Source organism: Rousettus aegyptiacus, unplaced genomic scaffold, assembly GCF_014176215.1.
Source record: "Rousettus aegyptiacus isolate mRouAeg1 unplaced genomic scaffold, mRouAeg1.p scaffold_m13_p_2, whole genome shotgun sequence".
In the NCBI taxonomy this organism is placed as follows: Eukaryota; Metazoa; Chordata; class Mammalia; order Chiroptera; family Pteropodidae; genus Rousettus; species Rousettus aegyptiacus.
Window position 1 is genome coordinate 79,696,699 of NW_023416295.1, and position 18,957 is coordinate 79,715,655.

The 18,957-nt window shown below is 31.1% G+C and overlaps 1 protein-coding gene across 4 annotated transcripts in view; it reads left to right on the forward strand.

The window, feature by feature from the left end:
- The window catches only part of DPP10 (dipeptidyl peptidase like 10), a 1,197,668-nt gene that overhangs the window by 1,062,726 nt on the left and 115,985 nt on the right, over window positions 1–18,957 (forward strand). For all 4 annotated transcript variants that reach the window (XM_036237031.1, XM_016124277.2, XM_016124278.2 and 1 more), the window contains exons 6-7: window positions 9,187–9,239; window positions 9,340–9,421. In XM_036237031.1, coding sequence (XP_036092924.1) covers window positions 9,187–9,239; window positions 9,340–9,421 — 135 coding nt within the window. The remainder of the gene's footprint in view (window positions 1–9,186; window positions 9,240–9,339; window positions 9,422–18,957) is intronic.

The window sequence follows — 18,957 nt, forward strand, 5'->3', positions numbered from 1 at the left end:
TATTTGTAGAGCACACACATAGAAGGTGAAAAGGCAAACATTAATTGGGTAAAAAACTTGTTGCATTCATGTAAACAAAGTAACAATTCATAATATAAAAAGAGCTTTTAGAGATCAGCAAGAAAAAGATTAATAACCTCATAGAAAACACTTTGATAAGACACAAATGAAGAAATACAAAGCATTTAAAGCTTATGACAAGATATTTAAGTTTAATCACAATTAAACTGTAAGTCTAAATAATGAAGTTTGTTTTTGTTTTTTCCATTCAAATAATTCAAATCAACACAATAAGTAATATTGTTTTTGACATTAAAGAAAAAAATGATACTTGTGTAGCATGCAGCAGTGTAAATGTTTTTAACTCTTTTACAAAATTATTTGGTAATATGAATCAAAATATAAAATGTGCATATCTTCTGACCTACACATTTTACGTCTGGGAATATATATTCTAAAGATATACATAAATATGCATAAATATGCATTTTATATATTATATGAAAACATGATCACCCTAGCTATTAATATATAAGTAGTCAGATAAATTATCATACATTCTTGAAAATTATATTTATTATATTTTTCAAATATTAAAAAAATCTTTCAATACAGGTGAGTCTTAATTGTCTAGGGAATATAGTATTGTAAAAAGTGAGTAATACAAAATTCATACAATTAATTTTAAGATTTTTTTTCTCAATTTTTATTAGAGAAATTAACCAGTTGCCATTGAAATAATTTTGTTTTTCTGCTTCTATTCTTTTGGTCTAGCTTTATATAATAATTAAATAATTTCCATATAATTTGTCTTTTAACCTTTATAACAAGACATTTGAAAATATTTTGTTTTTTCTTTCCACTTTTCTGATGAGTAAATTAAAATTTGAAGTAACGTCCTTGAGAAAATACAAGCAAGGACTTGATTCCATTGAAATGAAGAAAGAACCTTTTCACCAGTTACTGTGGAATGAACATACTTGGCTCTGTTAACAGGGGCCTGTGAATACCTGTGTGTGGAAGCAGTTATTTTCATCCTTGCCTTTCTAGTTCTAGCACTAACGATAACGTTGAAAGTTTATCTCTCATTCTGTTCTATTGCAATATATTTATTTCTGCATTGACATGCAAGAGAGAAAAATAGTTTGTAGGTTGTTAGACGATGTTTAAATTTATTTCAGTGGAAACCAACAAACTTCTTGCACCACTGGTATAGCAATAGACCTTTAAGTGCTATTCAGATTATCAAACAGAATATTTTCAATAATGGGACATAGAAAATAGTTTAATGCCGATTAGTGTGAAAGTATCTCATTTGCATTAATTAATGCAAAAACGTCTTGTACATGAAAATATTTTTTACAAAGAGTGGCATTGTCAATGAGTTTGGTACTTCAATCGCCATATATTATGATTGAAGTTACATGTTAAATATTAGTAATTGAAAAACTAATGCTGTGGAGTATCTCTGAAGTGGAATTTTGCATTATAGACAATCCTGAATTCTAAGAACAACTTGAAGGGGTTTTGTCTAGGAGGATCATTCATTTATCTAACAAGGATTATAACAGAAAATGTTTTATTCTGCTCACTGAAAAATCTCTTGTTATATCATAAAGTATATTCTTCTCATGCTGTTGTTAATATGCAGGATATTTAGATTATATCTTGGGCACAATAGTCCTACACAAAAAATGATGTCCAGGTAATTTTTGGTGTGCTGTCTGCTTTTAGGACGTGAGTCATCAGCCATCCATTTTCTTAAATAAAATAAATATATTAAATGAAAACATGTTTATCTCATGCAATCGCTATTTAAGTTGTTTGCTTTCATAGTATGCTGACAGTATCATGTTTTATTTCAGAGTGAATAAACTATGAATGCTAAAATAACCAAGCCAATATCTTATTTTTTTTCCAAATGGTAAGCCTACCAGACCCAAATAAAGCAAGAAAAAGTAAAAAATATAACTTTACTATGTTCTGTATAGTGATGCCGTCATGATACCTATAGGCTAACAGAGTAAATTGGTTTGTGACAGATGATCAATTTTTTTTTTAAATTAGCAAGAAGATAATTATTTTTAATAGATTTCGATATAGAGTCTAATTTAAGCAGCACCTCAACTTTATCTTCTTCAACAGCATTTATATTTAGTCTCCCCATTTTGAGTATTTTACTATGTCTGCCACTTACCATAATAGTCATGCAATGAAAGAACTCTATGTGGTTTTTTTTACATGGTAACACATTAAAACAATACTTGCATGTGTGAAATCTGTAAGATCTTGGTTCCAATCCCAGTTTTACCAGTTATGTATCTTGGCTGGATAATATCTTAAAATTCATAATGAGCATTAAGGGAGAAAACAAATGAAAGTACATTCAAATACTGACAAATATTAATTATACCTTTAATTCTCCTCCATATTTATTTTCTCTTTCAACCAATATTTGTTCACAGTGTTCACAAAACCTTCTTTTTTATATAAAGTACTTAAATTGTAGAGCTGCAGCCTATAATTTAGTGAATTGTATGTAGTACATTAGAGTACCCTACGTGATAATCTAGTTCTTCACTACATAATAAAGATGTTTTTTTTTTTAACATCACAATTACTAGTCACTCATTTTAAAAGGTATTCCATTATTCTAGAGTGAAATTTTGCGTCTTACTTCCAAAAGAAACAAACACTCTTTTGCCTCTCTTGTGTTTCTCTCTCTGGCATTCTTTCATAAATACTTTTTACTTAGTCTTGCTTTCTCATAGGTTAGTTTTCTCAACTGTTGAGGTCAATGGCAAATTCATAATCCTACTTTAAATATTCTCCAGTCCATGAACATACATACTCTTTATACCAGTTCAGCAGTTTAACTGCAGTGCAAAATAAGGCTTGGCATTCGAACATATAAACCTCCAATTTAAGCATAAATTACTAAAATAGCCTGTTCCTTTTTCTTGTAAGTGTAACTCTTCTTGACATGAATTCCCATCGATGTCTTAGGTAATAACTGATATTCCAAGAAACAATTGTGAAAAACAGCTAACGGGGAAGATTTACATTTTTAATCTAATATATTAGATCATCTTTCCAAAATGAAATCTCTCTTAACTGTGGTAATCACAATTAATTCACACCTACTCCTGTCAATAAATCTTTGGATGGTGGGTTAATAAGTCTTTCAGAAAAGAATCTTTTGCAAAGATGGAGCCATGCTTCCTGTCCTAGCTCCCTGAGAGTATGCAGAGAGATAAAGTAACAGCATGAGTTGTATTCAGACAAAGATGGGCTCAAATTGTGTTTCCATCTCCTACTTAAATTTCCATTGCTACCAGAGCCTATCATTTGAATTATGAATAATAACATCTACTTTTTGAAGTTTCTTTAAATAATAAATGATATAATATATGTAAAATACTCAGAAGAGTTTGGTATATAATGTTCAATTTAAAAATTGTTATATATAAGCTTACCTTAAATTTTGTACATTTGCTGCATTTTCTCAGCTATATTTGTCCCATTAATGCCTAATTTAAATCTTATCTTCTCTATGACAGAAAAGCCTATAAATTTATAATCTCTGAGTCATGATTTAGCGATGACCTACAATGGAGTGCCCTGTAATAATGTAATGTTTCTTAACCTTGTCATCCTGACTGGATCAGAGCTCCTTGGGGACAGGGCTCATGGTTATTATGGTCTTTGCATTTGGGAAGGTACTTAACTTATGAACTTTCACATAATTACTATTCCATAAATGTTTATAAAATGACAGATAGGAATAAAAACTGGTACGCTGTTGTATTTTATTCTATTTAAAAAATAATTTTATTTTCACCACTTTTTCATAATGCTTAGTGCAGTGACTGTATCAAACAAGTTGTTTAACAAACATTTGATAAATAAACGGATCTAGCTAGTTTGCATTTACAGAGCATGTATTCCACCATTCTGTTTATCTTCTACACTTGGCGTGTAAGTTCTGGCAGCCCTTAATAAGACTGCGTTTTCTTTTTCCGCTAATATTTCAGGTTAGGTCTATATTACTACTATAGGCAAACTTCATTATTTGTGGATTCTGAATTTGCAAATTTGCCTACTTTCTAAAATTTATTTGTAACCTCAAAATCAACACTCACTGTGCTTTCTCAGTCATACATAGACATATGCAGAGCTGCTGAACATTCGAGTTGCATGGTGCACACTTTCCCAGCTGAGATCATACAAGGAGACATTCTGCTTTCTTATTTCAGCTTTTTATTCTATATATTAATGTCTTTTTCATGATCATTTTGATTTTTTGCATGTTGGTACTTGTTTGATGGTTTTGCTATTTAAGATAACTCTCAAGCACAGTGCCGAAGTGTTGTCTAGTGTTTCTAGGAGCAAGAAGGCTGTGATGCATTACACAGAGAAAGTACCAATGTTAGATAAGCTTTGCTCCTACATGAGTTATAATGCTGTTGGCCATGAGTAAAATACTAATGAATTAATATTAAATATCAGATACAGTGTCTTCAAAAAGAAACATATGAAATAAGGCTATGTATTGATTGGTTGATGGAAATGTTGTGACCAGAGGCTCAAAGGAACCTAATCCTATATTCCTCCTAGGGCACTAATACAGTATTGCCAACTCAGTGTATACAATTACTTATAGAACATAACTACAGCAAATAATGAGAATTGATTATGCTACTCAGTAATAATCATTTAGTAATCATCCTCCTCTTGGGGCTCCCAAAGTAATGTAGAGACAATGGGGATTAGATTGCATTGCAGGATTTTATGACACTTTCTATACTTTCCAAAAAATACCTTTTGGCATCATGAGATGAAATGTGTGTACATCTCAAGTCCAACTTCCAAGAGGAGGCTTTGATTAAGATTTTACATATTATATATCAGATTTTCCGTATTCCCACTACCTTTGCTGTAACTATTCACATTCTGTAACAAGCAGTGGAATATCATTTGCAGAGATGGGATGAATATGTGATTTTTGACTGTGAAATGCCTTTGTCCCCAAGGATCTCATCAGATGCTCAGTCTGGCTCTTATAATGCAGCAGCCACTTATTACAAGAAAAAGACTGTTTCTAACCTTTAGTGACTCCAATTTTATACTCGCACCATGAAACAAGACCTACCTAGCCAATGTAGCAGAGGAACTTAGAATAAGAAAACATGAGGGATGCCAAAAAAGAATAGAATGGAAATGCATTCCAAAGGGAAGAGAGAGAGTGAAAATTAAAGAATGAAAGAGAGGGGAGAAGAGAGAGAGATGCAAATTGACACAGAGTGAGTTTAGACCAGTGTGCCTTAGTACAGATGTTCACTAAAGCTAAAAAAAGTTTTCATTGAAAAAGCCCTCATTTAAAATTGCTGCAAATTTATGTACTCAAATAAATCAAAAGGAAACTACCTTTAACCCTATTTCGGATTCCTCCTACCTCATACTTTTTATACTCTGTTGTAGACATAGAATGTTATTTTAATTATGGAAAGTCATAAAACAAGAAGTGTTTCCAATCTTCTGGGAACACACACACACACACACACACACACACACACACACACACACACACCCAAGACAGTGTATTTAGAGGAAAGAGCTAAGAGCAAAAGGCTAGTTATCTGTAGATGGCAAACTGCTGGTTTTGTAGGACACCTATACATGAAACTGAAACCCTGAAATTTATTACTTGAACCTGCTGTGGGTTTGCAGACAAATCAAGGTAACTTCTTTATTGTTTTCCACCTCAGCATATCAGCTGAGAGAGAAAAATGCTGTATCAAGCTAAGAACTACAAAACAGAAAATGGTTTATGTTTCTCTCTCTCCAAATCTCATAATTTAGAGGACATGTTTGTCCTTTGTATTCATAAATTGAGAAGAGCCAGTAACCTCTATAACAAATGCTGTAGAAAGAGACCAAAACTCAATGGTTATAACCAGTTTTGTCTCAATGATTGTTTTGGCTTGCTTTGACTAAAAGAGGAACTCTTTCCCTCAAGATGAATGGGAGCCTAGAATTCAGGTACAGTGTGTTAGGTGATTAACAGAATGGGATTTATAGTCTTTTACTCATAATATCATTTACACATTTGTCTGATTTGAAGATCGAGTACTCGCTTGGCAATTTGCTTTGGCAACAGAAATTTCCGAGATGAAATAAAAATATTTATAGAGGTGGTCACATTTCTCACCTCTGTCAGCAATAGTAGTGAATTCAAAGTTTAACATTTGTATTCAATATGGAATTATATAGAATACAATGTTAATGTTAAAATAGACATCAGGAAAAATTATTTTTGCTTCTGTAACTCTATAGTGAAAGCAATCTCAAATTTAATAGTTATTCCAAAGTAATAAAGCTTCACTATAAAACACAGTGTTACAACAAATGGGAAAAGAATTGTAATTGCAATGCAAAGAGAGAATACTAGTATTGCTTTACCAAATATGTGGCCAACCATATGTAATTGAAGCTATTATTGCAGTGAGAAGAAATAACAGTTTGACTTCTAGAGAATTTTAATTGGCCATGTTATAATATTTGTACAATGCATATCCACTATAGAAATAAAAAAAGGCTTTTTATAATTGCATGCTGGAAATAGAAGTGTAGACATTTTCTGTAAATCCTGAAAATAATAACATAAATTAATATAGCCAGATAAAGAAACACGTCCTTCATTAGATCCAGATAGCTTATAGAAAAATAATTTCCATTGAAATGTAACATATTTATCATCTCTTTCCCTAACTCATCTTTTGCAATTTTCCTCATTTACTCTGTATTCTATTTCATCACCTCTAATTAATAATAACCAAAATTTAGAGATATTTTTGCATTATTCACTATGGTTCTATCTTTGGAATTTTGTGTCATCCCATCATGGGTGCTATGATCCTTGAGAAGGCTGCCTATGAAAAGAAACAGGATTCTTAATAAGATGGTACTAAAATATCTTGATGATCATCTCTTCAACAAATGATGTTGGACAGATACATGAAAAAATAAAAAAGAAACTGGACCGTCTTCTTATACCATACACAAGAATAAACTGAAAATGGGTCAAAGATTTAAATGCAAGATCCAAAACCATAAAATTTCTAGAAGAAAACATACACAGTAAACTCTCTGATATTATTAGTAATTTTTTTTTCTGATATATCTCTTAGGACAAGGGAAATAAAAGAAAAAGAAATAAACAAACTACATCAAACTAAAAAGCTTTTGCACAGCAAAGGAAACCATCAACTAAATGAAAAGAAAACCTACTGTTTGGAAGAATATATTTGCTTATGATACATCTGACAAGGGATTAATATCCAAAATTTATAAAGAACTCAACAAAAATAAAACAGATGATACAATTAAAAAATGAGCAGAGGATCTGAATAGACATTTCTTCGAAGAAGACATACAGATGGCCAGTAGACATATGAAAAGATTTTTAAGGTCGCTAATTATCAGAGATATGCAAATTAAAACCACTATGTGATATCACCTCACACCTGTCAGATTGGCTATCATCAATAAATCAAAAAACAAGTGTGGGCAAGAATGTGGAGAAAGAATTCTCACACGCTGTTGGTAGGAGTGCACATTAGTACAACCACGATGGAAAACAGTTTGGGGATTTCTCAAAAAATTAAAAATAGAATTTTTTTTTGATCCAGCAATTGCATTTCTGGCTATTTCTCCAAAGAAAAGCAACACTAGTTCATAAAGATCTGTGCACCCCTATGTCCACAGCAGCACTATTCACAATAGCTAAGATATGGAAGCATCTAAATGCCCATCAATAGATAATTAGATAAAGAAGTTCTGGTACATATATACAATGGAATATTTCTCATCCATAAAAATGAAGTATTACCATTTGCAATTACATAGATGAACCTAGAGGATGTTATGCTAAATGAAATAAGTTAGACAGAGAAAGATAGACGAATACCATATGATTTCTCTTAAAAGTGCGATCTAAAGAACAAAAACTAGATTGCAACAGACAAAAATACAGAGAGCAAACTGGTGATTGCCAGAGGGCATGGGGTTTGGAGAAGCTAGGATGTAAAAGATGAAGAGATGAAGAAGTTCAAATTAGTAGCTACAAAACAACCATGGGATGTAGAGTACAGGAAAGGGAATATAGTGAATATTATTGTAATGGCTATATGTAGTGCCAGATGACTGCTAGAGTAATCAAGGGGATCATTTTATAAATTATATAAATATATAACCATACTTTTAAAAATTTAAAAAAATAAAATCTCTTGAATATTATATTCTTGCAATCAACTATTTAATATATGATTTCGAACTATTACTATGAAGGAGTAGGAGGGTGGTGGTATCCCACCTTGTTTCTGCCAATAAATACCTCAAGATATATGAGTTTTTCTTCATCAGAATCATTTTTCAATAAATATTGATTGCATGTAGCATACAAACATGGCACTGTATTAGGTAATGTGGAGGATGTAGAGATAATACACAAATGGACCTGAAAACATTCTTGTGGGCAAAGGAGACAGGTACTTAAAATAGTTATATAGTTTACACTATAGGATGAGAAGTGTCCTAAGACTCAGAGTGAACTGTGAGAGATGGAGTTCAATTGAGGAGATCAAAATAAGCTCTCTGCATAGGCTGTATTACAACAATGGAAAATTTCCTCCTAAATTAGGGAAGGTGAAAAGATGTCCTAGAAAAAAAAAATAAGTTAAAGTTCAAGATATGCAGAGGGAATTTGTCTAATGCTATTGAAGGATAGACTACGTAAAGGGAATTAGTGGATGATAAGGATGGGAAAGCAGGCAGAACCCTAAATACCCAAATTCTTGAACATCATTGAAACAGGTTGAACTTTATTTCATAGGCAATGAAGAATTATTCAATACTTTGAACAAAGTAGCATTACAATCACAATCATATTAAGTATAGAGTAGACTGAATAATGGATGTGATTGATGGTCAGAAGAGTTCGAAGCTATTGCAGTAAATCTATTACTTCAGAGAAGGTAATAAATTCCAAAACTAGAATATTTCACACTTTGATTTCTCTAAACCTAATTCTTGAATTTCTTGGACTTTAATAAGAACATATATAAACATAAGATAGAGCCTTTATTTCATATTATGGTCAATAACCTTTTTTTTTTTTAATTTCAGATTTTTCATTATTCATATACTGCTTCATATGTGATTTACAACATACACACCAGGTAAGTTCTTTGATTTTCTGGTTTTCCTGAGCAATTTTCCAACTAGATTGTTGATATAGATGTCAATTTGTTCATGTAAAAATATTTACCTTTTTTCAAGGGAAGTTTGGGAGTTAAATCCTCCAGAAGTAGAGGACTCCATCTTGCAGTATGCGGCCTGGGGTGTTCAAGGGCAGCAGCTGGTAAGCACAGGCATTAGTGTGCATCAAGTACTCTCAGCCATGCTCTGTGGAAAATGTTTAATTGTCTTATTGTACTTAGTATTCTAATTTAAGTATATATCAAATAATACTAGTATTTTTATCAATTAATTATGAAAGAAATATGTAATAGAGTAGTATATGATTAAGTTGCTAATTAATAATGAAACCTAGAAGAGAGTCAATCATACTAGGGCTTAGTTCTGTGACATTTCTATTATATAATGTTGTCAATTTTATTTATTTTAAAGCACTGTTTAGGGTAAAAAATTAAGACAGAAGTCTACACTTGACAATACTCTTTTAATGAAGAATTTTTGTATCATATTTTAGAATTATCACAAACTCAAAAAAAGAATTATTGATTTATAAAACAATTTGAGCAACACTATGTTCTTGTGCATATGTCATGGTACCTATATAAAGACATTGAGAGACTACTGCTCGATAAGCGGTATTGTTTGCCTATATGGTATATGCATCCTCAAATGTACTAAACATGGCCAAATTGATTACTAAATTATGTGGGTGTTGGGAAGATGGCCAAGATTGCATAGATCTGTGCACTCCTCCTAACATGACCACACCAAAATTATAATGAAATTACAGAGCAACCATTACTAGGAGTTGCTTCAGGTCTGGCTGAACAGAAGTCATACAATTAGGGACTTACAAAAGAGGTCACCTCAAAGCTGGTAAGAGGGGCAAAGACATGAAATGATCAGTGTCACAACTGCATGTGACAGTAGAGAATTAGGAGTGTTATCTTGGCCGCAGAGCCCTCTCCCTTCCTTGAGGAATGAGGGGTCTCAAAACCACACTGGGCCTCCCAGCCTAGGGTTCCAGTGTGAAAAACCAGCGAAGGTTGTGGCTGAGTAAGACAAAAGACTGCAGGAGTTGAAGACATTCTTCTTACAGGGTCTGTGCCTAAATTTACTGACAGCCTACACCACACACAAATCATAATTAAAATGCCAAAGGTTAAATACGAAGAAAGAATCTTAAAAGCAACAAGATAAATACAATAAGTTACCTACAAGGGAGCTTCTGAAAAACTGTCAGCTGATTTCTCAACAGAAACTTTGCAGGCCAGAAGGGCTTGGCACAAAACAGTCAAAGCGATGAAAAACCAGGACCTGAAACCAAAATTAGTCTTCCCAACAAAACTATTATTTAGAATTGAAGGACAGATAAGAAACTTCCCAAAGAAAAGCTAGAGTTTATCACCGCCAAGCCAATATTATAGGAAATGTTGGAGGGGCTTCTTTAAGAAGAAAAAATATGTATCAAAAAAATGAATAAAGAATGACAATAACTACATATCTATTAACATGTACTTCAAATGAGTAAGAAATACTCTAATAAAAAGATAGGGTGGCTGAATGGATAAGAAAATAGGACTCTTACATATGCTGCCTACAAGATGCTCACTTCAGATTAAAAGACACATGGACTAAAACTAAAGGAATGGAAAAAGATACTTAATGATGGACCTACAGGGTTTTGTGCTGAGTGGAGTAAGTCAGATAAAGAAAGACCAATGCTCCATGATTTCATGTACATGTGGAATCTAAAGAACAAAATAAACACAAAAACAGAAAAACTCATAGATACAGAAAACATTTTGAGTTGTTACAAGATGGGATGGAGGTTGGGGGTGAGTAGGTAAAGAAGGGGGAAGGAGCTAAGAAGTACAAAATGATAGTTAGAAAATAATTATGGAGATATAAAGTATAGTATAAGGAATAGAGTCAATAATATTATAATGACTATGTACTGTGCCAGATGGATACTAGATTTATTGGGGTGATCACTTCATGAGTTATATAGATGTCTAATCTCTATGTTGTACATCTGAAACTAATATAATATTGTATGCCAACTATAATCAAAAAATAAAAATATTATTTGAATAAATAAATAATAAATAAATAGTGTTTATACTCTTACAAGCAACAGAATGTTCATTCCCTTTGTTTTACTTTCCTCACCAATGCCTGTTTTTTTTCCGGATTATTGTATTATTTGTTAATAATGACATTATTGTTTCTTCCATCCTAAGTTTTATACTTTCTATTTTATTAAAATCTTGTTCTAGTTACACTATGGATATAGCTACATAAAGTGTTGGTTTTTATGTGAGAAGATTTTTAAATATTCATTTTATTGCAGTTCAGGATTACATTTTACATTTATTTTTTAATTAGTTTTGGTAACATACATTTCTAAAAACTGATCTCACCTAAACTTTTAATTTGTAGCATAATGTTTCTATAACTTCTTAGTATTCTTTTAATAGTTCATTTGTTGTATTTTTTCCTTCTGTCCTAATATTATTTACGAGTATCTTTTCTCTTTTTTCATGATCAACTTTGGTCTATATTTATAAATTTCACATTTGTTTTTTAAAAAGCCAAATTTTAAATTTATTTGGTCTTTTCTATCATAATGTCAGTGTTCTCTTTTCCTTTTGTAATATAAACACTGAAGACTGTATAATTTTCTTTAAATGTTGCTTAATCTTCATCTAAGAGGTCCAAGAATATTTTAATATTATTTAACTTCAATATTTTAAAATTTTCATCATATGTTTGTATTTCATGTGGGTTATTCTGATGTTTGTTTTTAAATACACAAAAATGTGGAAATGGTTTTAAAGCAATTTGTAGAATTTAGAAACAAATTTTTATAATAGTGACTTGGAAAGTGATAAAATTTGATTTATGGCTTAATACAGCTTTTATAAATGTTTTCCATATGATAGGAACAGTGTTTTATAGGTACCTATTAGATCTCTTTAAATTATATTTGTAAGGCTTTTATTTCCTTCCCAGTGATAGTGGGTATTTCCTATCAATTTTTTGTTATATAATTTAAGTAAGTATAGAAGAGTGAGAAATTTTAAAGGTTAAATAAATTTTACAGTAAATTGGAATCTTGATATCCATATCAATATGTTTATTCTATTTACCTTTAATAATTTTCATTGACCAACCCTAACTCTAACTCTTAACAGAGTTTTTTTAACGGAGGTTAAAATCTTCTAATTTTTTTTTTTTAGTTATAATCGCTGCTTTAAGAACAGCTGGTTGACTTGAGATGTGTTTCTTATTTCCGATGAGCCTCAATTTCCTCACAATAAGATAGAAATATCTATACCAACATTTCATTATGATGATTATTAGATAAATATAAATATTTTCTTTAATCAGATGCATATTATTAGCATTTTTATTCCATTTCATAAATCTAAAAAATACTTTCTTAATATGATTAATGAAATAGGGAAGTAGTATTAGATATTTCACATCACAAAAAGGCTGTAGAATAATAAATGATGCTTTTTTTATAGGAAAAACTTCTGGAAACTGAAATATTCTGGTAGTGAATATACTTGAGATAGAGTCTCTGCCAACGGTTGATCATGTGACCATGGCCAAGTCATTTTTCTTCTTGGAAACTTATTTTCATCAACAGCAAAATTAGGGTCTTATTGTCCCTATTCATATTACATTCTACATAATATAATTCTAAATACATTTTAATTTTTTAACTAAGATTATTTTATTTTATTTTATATTTTATTTTTTATTTTCAGAATGACTGGGATAAAGGAGAAGGGAGAGCGTGAAGGTAGAAAAAGAGTTAAGGAGTAATTGCCATGAAACATTTTCTTCATTTTTTTAAATCATAAATTGCCATGCAGAATATTTTTAGAGTCAGCTGTGCAATTGATTAGTGTTTCAAAAAAGGAAAAATATATTTTTTCACATCCAAAAACAACTTTCATTATGTTTTGGTGCTCGTGTTGCTTAAATATGTAAACTAAGTGTTAAATGTAATATTAAAATAAGAAACTACTTATAATATAGAAAAGAATCACTTGTAAAATAAATAGTCATCCCAGGTCTTTAATTCCCTACATGTTTAACATGGCTTTATGGATTCAGACTAAAGGGACATTGAGAAAACAAAGGTTTACCAAAAATATTGAGAGAAGCATATACTAAGTTGCCATACATTATACCTGAAGCTGCTTAAACATCTTCATGGTTATGTTTCACAATGAAATTCTATAGAAAATGGTATTCACTGTTATTCATATCCATGCTAAATGGCTGAATAATTGATTTAATAATTATGAAGTAAACAAGCCAGTTAAAGTGGAAAACAAAATGCAGATACCATAGATTATATATGGTACATTTACTTTTATCATGTGTATATTTAGAGAAATTTTAAAACAATGTATTTGATATACTTATATAGGACTGTTTCTAGATGGCAGCAGAAGCTGCTAGTTATGAAGATGCCAGGTTTGATTCGGAGAAGGCATGAATCAGTGTATTCTCAGACTGGTGAGTGGGCACCAAGAAGCAGTCGGTGCTCTCATCCTACTGGTTTCACTCTGATGCTGTCAACAAGAGAACTGGTTCATTAGGCTAGAGGGAAATTCCAAACATGCAAAATACCAGAACCCAAAAACCCCAGATAAATTTATGTTGGTGTCACTGAAGAGTCCTGTTGAAATTCTTTAAAACTTTGATTAATTTTAAATGACTTTCTTATTCTTCAAGCCTGAAAGAAACCTACACCTATTTCAAAATAGTAGTTTGATACCCTCAAGTAGTATTACCTAAGTACACTTTCTTAACAATTCCTGTTTGTTATTGATTCCCTATTTTTTAATATATTTGAGAAAATTATGAAAACACTAAAAGGTTATAAAAATCGTAGATCTTCTCATAGGCATCATTTTGCAGGTGATTGGGTCTATTCCTTACTAGCTGTTGACCTTGAGAAAATTACCTAATCTCTATGTGCCTTAGTTTCATTATCTTTAAAATGGTGATAATAGCAGTACTTTACCAATAGTACTATCCTAGTGTTTAATGTATAAATATAAAGCACTTTGAAAAGTATCTCGCATAAAGTATTTCCTAGGTGTTTTTATTATCTAACTTTTAAAATTATCATTTGATTTTATCTTCTTTAGGAATTTTTGTTTCACTAGTTTTGTACAGGATGAAGCCTAAACTCTTTGTAATGGCATTTTCCAAAGTCCTTTGAAAAAGCTTTGAGATATATTCTATATTTGTCAAGGTTACCTTTTGTGTGCATATAAACATAAAATTCCATATAAACTAAAGGAAGTATCTCCATAAATAGCTAATGGTCCATTTCATATGAATATGGCAGGCTTTGCCAATATTTAAACTATTGGCAAACAGCAATATTTTATTAGAGATGAGTCATAAAATATTTTAATTAGTTTTGCACTAAAATTAAAGAGTCCTGTAGTGTTTATAAACTAAGGATAATGAATTTCTATCCTTAATTTCAGTTTCTAATTTTATTTGCTACAAAAGAAATCCCTGGCTGTAGAGAAAAGAGGTAAGAGATTGACATAATTTATAAGTAAAGAAGGTCTGAGTTAGAACTCAAAAGACACAGACTTTTTCAGTAACACTTGATGTGGGGGAAGGAAATTTGGACATGGCAAACTGTGGGGGGAAAAAACTGTGACACAGTATGACATACATTATTTAGAAAAGGCAGTGAGTAGACTGCTTTAGCTGTAGTAAATATTTTATTTGAAAAATGACGGGTCTTAAAATAGAAAAAATGTTTTTCAGTTGAAAAGCTTCTTGCTTAAGAGGATATGTTCTTTTTCTTTTCAAAAAAGAACTTTGTTTTATAAAAGATACAATTACTCATTGTATTACAACTTGAAAATTCATATAATTATATGAATTCATTTAAATTCATGTATAAAATTAAAATATACTTATTTACAATTTTACCATGTAAACCGAAAATCAGATAAACAAGTTTGAGCTTGAGAAGGGAAGAACATTTCACTGATTACAACATGATACCCAGAATCATAAATCCTCCCTTAAACCCAGATTCTTTTTCTGTTTGTTTGTTCTGTAACTTAGGGAGGGTTGAAAACCCTAAGCTTAGGTTTATGCTTATTAAAATGAAAGAAAATCATAACTACTCCCAGTTTTTTGAGGTTTAAATGAGATAGGGCATGAGCACAAGTCATGATTTTCTAGAAAACACAATCAATAGTGTATGTATATGCATATGTGTACTTCTGAGAGAAAGAGGAAGAGGGAGATAGGAAGAGGGGATTTTGAGAAATTAACTCATGAAATCACAGGGGCAATCTGGCAGGCTGGAAACTCAGATAAGAGTTAAGATTGCAATCTTGAGCAACGGTTCTTTAGGAAGAAAGAAATCCTTCAGACACCTGCTGCTAAGACCTTCAACTGATTGGATAAGGACCACCCATATTATTCTTTACTTAAAAGCAACCAATTGTAATTATTAACATCATCTATAAACTACTTTCAAAACAAGACTAACCTTTGAACAGTCACCCCTACCTAAGCTGACACATAAAATTAGCTATCATAGCATAGTAAGTGCTCAATAATTTGTGGCTATTAATTTTATCCCTACTTATCTGTTCCTATAATAACACACATAATTGAGTCTCATCATTTTTAAACTAAATATGTTAGCAACTTATTTTCTAATAGCCATTCTCCAACTGCTAGTCAGTCTAATCCATCTACAACCTCCAAATACATGTATTAAAAATGCAGATTCTTAATGGCTCCCGCAAGGTTATGAAATATCACTGAAATGATACATAATGTCATCGATGTAACACACTAGATGTAACTAAAATGACATATTATCTCACTCCTGCCACTCCAGTGCAGAGCATAAGCACAGATTTTTCTCTATCTGAACCAAACTATAATTTCCAGAGGGTGACGCACTGTTCCCCTGTGTCTCAGAATCATTCCCTTTGCATACCCAGTTATTGTTTTTTTTTCAACAGAACTCTGTCAAGTACTTTCCCTCTTCTCTGATAATTTGTTCCCAACATTTCTACATGCAAAGTAAGTTCCTTGCTTCTCAGGATTCTAACATTCTTCTATTTCATCTCTAATTATTTAATAATTTGTATTATTTATTTACATTGCCATCTGTTACCACTAACTTAGAGTCATTTCCAGAGCAGATATAACACAGAATATGCTAAATTTCTCACTCTCTTCCCTCTCTTTTTCTTTCCCTTCTTTTTTTCCTCCTCCTCCTGTTTCTTTATGAAAATTATTTTATCAGAAGGTAAAATGTAAGTTTTATAAGTATCTGGTTGCATTGAGAAATTAATGAAAGCCTACCTATTGTTTTCATAGATAATGGAATATCAAAGATTTTGAGCTTGGCATAATATGAAAAGAAGCCATGCATGAAAATACAGTTCTCATAGAATAATTCATGATAAACTATAAGCAATTGCATACAGAGGCAGAGAACTGGGTTTAGAGGCCATTATTGTAATCTAGAACTGAACTGATAAATGATATATTCAAGATAAACAAATCAAGTTTTAAACTCATATCTAAAATTTATTTCAGTTCAACAATAAAAAATATCACACTTATTCAAGTAAATTAAGTTATGCAAATATTACATAAGTGTTTTTCAACTCTATTTGCAAAAGAAAAATCATTTTAGCTTTCTAATTTTCTAAACCACTTTACTGAGTACAAATAAAAAATTGATACATACCAAGGGCTCTGCTTTACAGAAAACTGTACATATTTAATGTATAAAACAAGATGAAATGGAGATAAGTATACACCAGTGAAACCATCACTATATTCAATGCCATAAACATATCCATTACCTCCAAAAGTTTCCTAATATCCTCTTTATTTTTATGTGATATGAACACTTAACATAAAATATGCTCCTTCTTTGATATTGCTAATAATTTTTCGACATATTCAGAGTAAAATAAAGCCACCAGACCCATCCTTCCAATATCATAAGGCTTTTAAAAATATCCAGGGTTTTAGTTGTCACAATCTAGGGTTTTGGAGAAATCACTTTTCTACATTTTATTACCTATATTTTTAAGAAATATAATGTTTAGACAATTCTCCAAGCACAAATAAAATTATTGAGCTTTCCTAACACCTGTCCTTTTTCTATTACTAGAGATTTACTTTAATATTGCATTAAAACATTGATTGGCAGTGGTTCTGTGTCTCTAGGAAATTTTCAGTTTTTTTGATGTTATTGCTTATGTTTGCTTTAATAAAAATTTTGAACAGTTTCATTGACTTTTCCAGTGTGACTTTAGTAGGATTTTTCAAACATCTCATTGAAATCTCATATTTCTTACTAAAAATCAATATAATTTTTTTACGTCCCATTAATTCTTTATATTTTAGTATAAAAGCTATAATTTTAATTATCATTAATATATATTTAAGAAATATGCGAAGCATGCAAATAAGTGACAATTTGCATATACTCATATACGCCACACATATTCTTACACACACATAGTCTCACATATAGACACCTACTGCTGGTGTGACATACATTTTAGAGTGAAAGTCTTGGACTTAGAGTCCTAGCATATAAGAGGTGTCATAGAAGTAGATAAAGAGGCCAGTTAAGAATCAATTTTTATTTCAAGCCAGTCATACCAAGCTATGGTATACGTAGCATTCATTCCTAGGTAGTACACTTGTGCAGGAAGGCTGCTAGGGAGTAAAGACACTATTACCATCCACAAGTGTTTGTCATAATTACTGTTTTATAAAAATGCATTTGGACTTTTTTTTTTCTTACCTTATTCGTCTTTATTAGTGGAGATAATTGTAAACAGGTTACCTTTTCATGTTATCTGTAACAAAATCTAATATTTATGTTGTTAATTCTAAGAAATAAAAGCAATCCTTCTTACTACATTCTGGTGTTAGGCACACCTAAGGTCTGTTGAGTCTCATTTCAAATCTGACATTGGGAAAACCGATATTAAGAAACTCCTATAATTTCTTTACTTAATATTTATACCAGATATACTAGATGAATCATAATGGAGTAATTATATTTGGATTTAACAAAAAAGACATAAAAAACACCTTAAAATGTCTCAACCATCTGACTGATAAATTTGAAATATATTCAGGTATGAATTTAGGTATGTATTCAGGTATGATACATGTAAATGTGACAGGAAATTCAATTACATATAAATAAAATACTATAACAATGTACGTGTATGTGTAGAAAAAATATGCAATTATGATGCACTATTTAAAAGAAAATTAATTTGCATTGCTGTGTGAAAATCATGGACATACTAGGTAAGCACTCATATAAACCTTAGTGTCTTATAATTATTTATGACTTTTCTACCTAAATTTAGAGGTTTTCAAAAGAAATATAAATGAAATTCTGTTTCTTTATAAACCCATATTAGATTATTTCTCTGCAGTTAAGTGTTGCATATTTCAGTGTAAGGAGAAAACTGAGCAACTTGCATACTATTAGTTATACTCATATTGCTTTAATCATGTGTTTGCATTGGACTTATTAGGAATCACTTGATAAGTATTGATTTGACCTTGCTGACTGTCTTGGGCTATAAACTTTCTGAAGGCAGGAGCTCAAATTCTCTAGTCCTGATAGCATAT